Consider the following 2,070-nt stretch of genomic DNA (forward strand, 5'->3'; position numbering starts at 1 on the left):
TGAAAAAGCCGAGGAGCCCCCGGGCCGTGTGGTCCCAGCCCCCCGGGAACGGGGCCAGGGTGGGGAGGCGCGGCGCAGGTCCCCACGCCCCTGCTCCCGGGGTTTCTCGGTCTCAGCACTGCTGTCACTTTGGGTCAGATGGTCCCATTTGGGGACTGTCCTGGGCGTGCAGGACCTCAGCCGCATCCCTGGGCCCCACCCCTCCAGGGACCACCCGCATCACTGCTTTCCCACAAGCCCCGGAGCAACAAGCCCTGCTCCCAGTGGCCCAGCGGGGCGGCCGGGAAGTGACGACACCCACGCCACACAGCAGACTGCTACTTAGTCCAACGTTTTCATCCCAGTTGAAACTTTGTCACTCACACTGACTACAGAAGCAGCAGGACCACTTAGCCGGTTACCACGGGCTCCGCAGGCCCCACGTGTCCACGGTTTAGCTGGAAGACCCCAGGCACCGTGAACACAGACAGGGCCGGCGTTGGAATGTGTCCTGTGACGTGGGCAGCTGCTGTGTTGTTTTCTCACGATTCCGAATCCACCTGTTTGTGACATCGGTGCAGCTGTTTTGATCTGAGGAACGTGGAGAGGCAGCTACCACCTAACGGACGTTTAGCTGTGACGCCGAGAGCCAGTGACGGCTCACCCAAAGTGTTGCCTGCATGAGGCGACTCTCGGGTCTCCGTGGCCTCTGCAGACCTGGGGGGCCCGCTCCTGCTGGAGGCCGAAAGCAGCACTCCATCTGCCCCAAGCGCGGCCCATGCTGGCAGCCAGACCCCCGCTCCCGGTCAGCTGTGCGACCCCTCCGAGATCCAGCTCGCAGGAAGGACCACCTCAGCCAGCCTGGACCGCACTCCTTAGGTCCCGTGCGACTCATCTGCCACCGGTTTCCAGCACATTACTCCCTCACTGGCCGAGACATGAGCCTGCATCCTATCGGCCTATGAAACGTTGTTACTATAAATGACAGTTCCTGAAGTGAACCCGGCTAAACAAATGACTCACAAAGACAACCTCAGCCCGTGAGCATGATGTGCGCAGGCAAAACACTGTCGCAATGAAAGAATCACCTCTGCAAACCTAAGGACACCTGTGACACATGCACTTTAATACGCAGAACAACAGTGGTGCAGTAAAAACTGCCATAAACACACAGCGACCGCGGTGACGTTAATCCCGCCTCTTCCTTCTCCGTTCTTTCCTCTTCTCTTGTAAGTTCTTCAGGTCGGTCATCACACTCAAAGTCTTGCGCACCCACATGATCTGCAAACGAGCGTGAGAGACACGTTTAGAGCTGGAGGACACACGCACAGAGAGGAAGCAGAAGCTGGACATCTGTAACACGCACCACGAGGATCATGGCGTTGAGCAGCAACGGCGCCGAAAACACAAGCGAAATGAACATCCCCCTGGAGTCGAAATACTGGTACTTTGCAAATAGCCTGTTTTGAGAAAAATGTGAAAATTATTTGGCATCACAAAACAATGATTTTAACAAACATCTCCATTTACCGTCAGGCTTTTCGAAAGCTCTCATGTCAGCAATGGCAGAACCTGCGACTCAGTGGCCAGCACAGCATGTGTGCTGAGTGACAGTTAGTGACGCACCTGACAAATCACGTCTCGGTGACAGACACTGACTGAGAACCTAGTGTATGTGTCATCGGCACTGGGGTTGGGGCGGCAAAAAGACAAGACCCGGCTCAGGGACAGCCTGGGTCCGAGGATGGCTGGGACAGTCGGAGCCAGCCTGTCAGGAGTCATCACAGAGCATGAAGCAGCGAGGGACGTGCGTGGGGCTGGGACCTAGGGAGCTCGACTCCACTCGGTCACCCTGGGAGGGCAGCGTGTGGGGTGACGAGAGGCTGGGCTCACGCTGTGTCAAAGGCAGAGGCCACAGGACCTGAGACCATCTGCATGGCGCGTGAGGCCTCCGGCCTGAGTGCCTGAGGAAGAGCCATTGTGCTCTGGGGTGGTTGAGCGGGGAGGGTTAGCTGTGTGATGGTCACCAGACAGCCACAGTCTTCAGGTGGCAGGACGGAGAACCTGGTGCCCCAACGCCTGGAGAACTCG

The 2,070-nt window shown here is 58.0% G+C and overlaps 1 protein-coding gene across 1 annotated transcript; it reads right to left on the reverse strand.

Annotated features, from left to right (window-relative positions):
- Positions 1–1,080: 1,080 nt before the first annotated feature.
- LOC105306935 (transmembrane protein 18) lies at positions 1,081–2,002 on the reverse strand. The gene is given in 2 exon segments (XM_023524480.1): positions 1,081–1,260; positions 1,346–2,002. Coding segments are annotated over 2 exon segments (282 nt in total). The 5' UTR covers positions 1,535–2,002; the 3' UTR covers positions 1,081–1,167.
- Between the last annotated feature and the right edge of the window lie 68 nt (positions 2,003–2,070).

This window comes from Pteropus vampyrus, unplaced genomic scaffold, assembly GCF_000151845.1.
Source record: "Pteropus vampyrus isolate Shadow unplaced genomic scaffold, Pvam_2.0 Scaffold468, whole genome shotgun sequence".
NCBI lineage: Eukaryota > Metazoa > Chordata > Mammalia > Chiroptera > Pteropodidae > Pteropus > Pteropus vampyrus.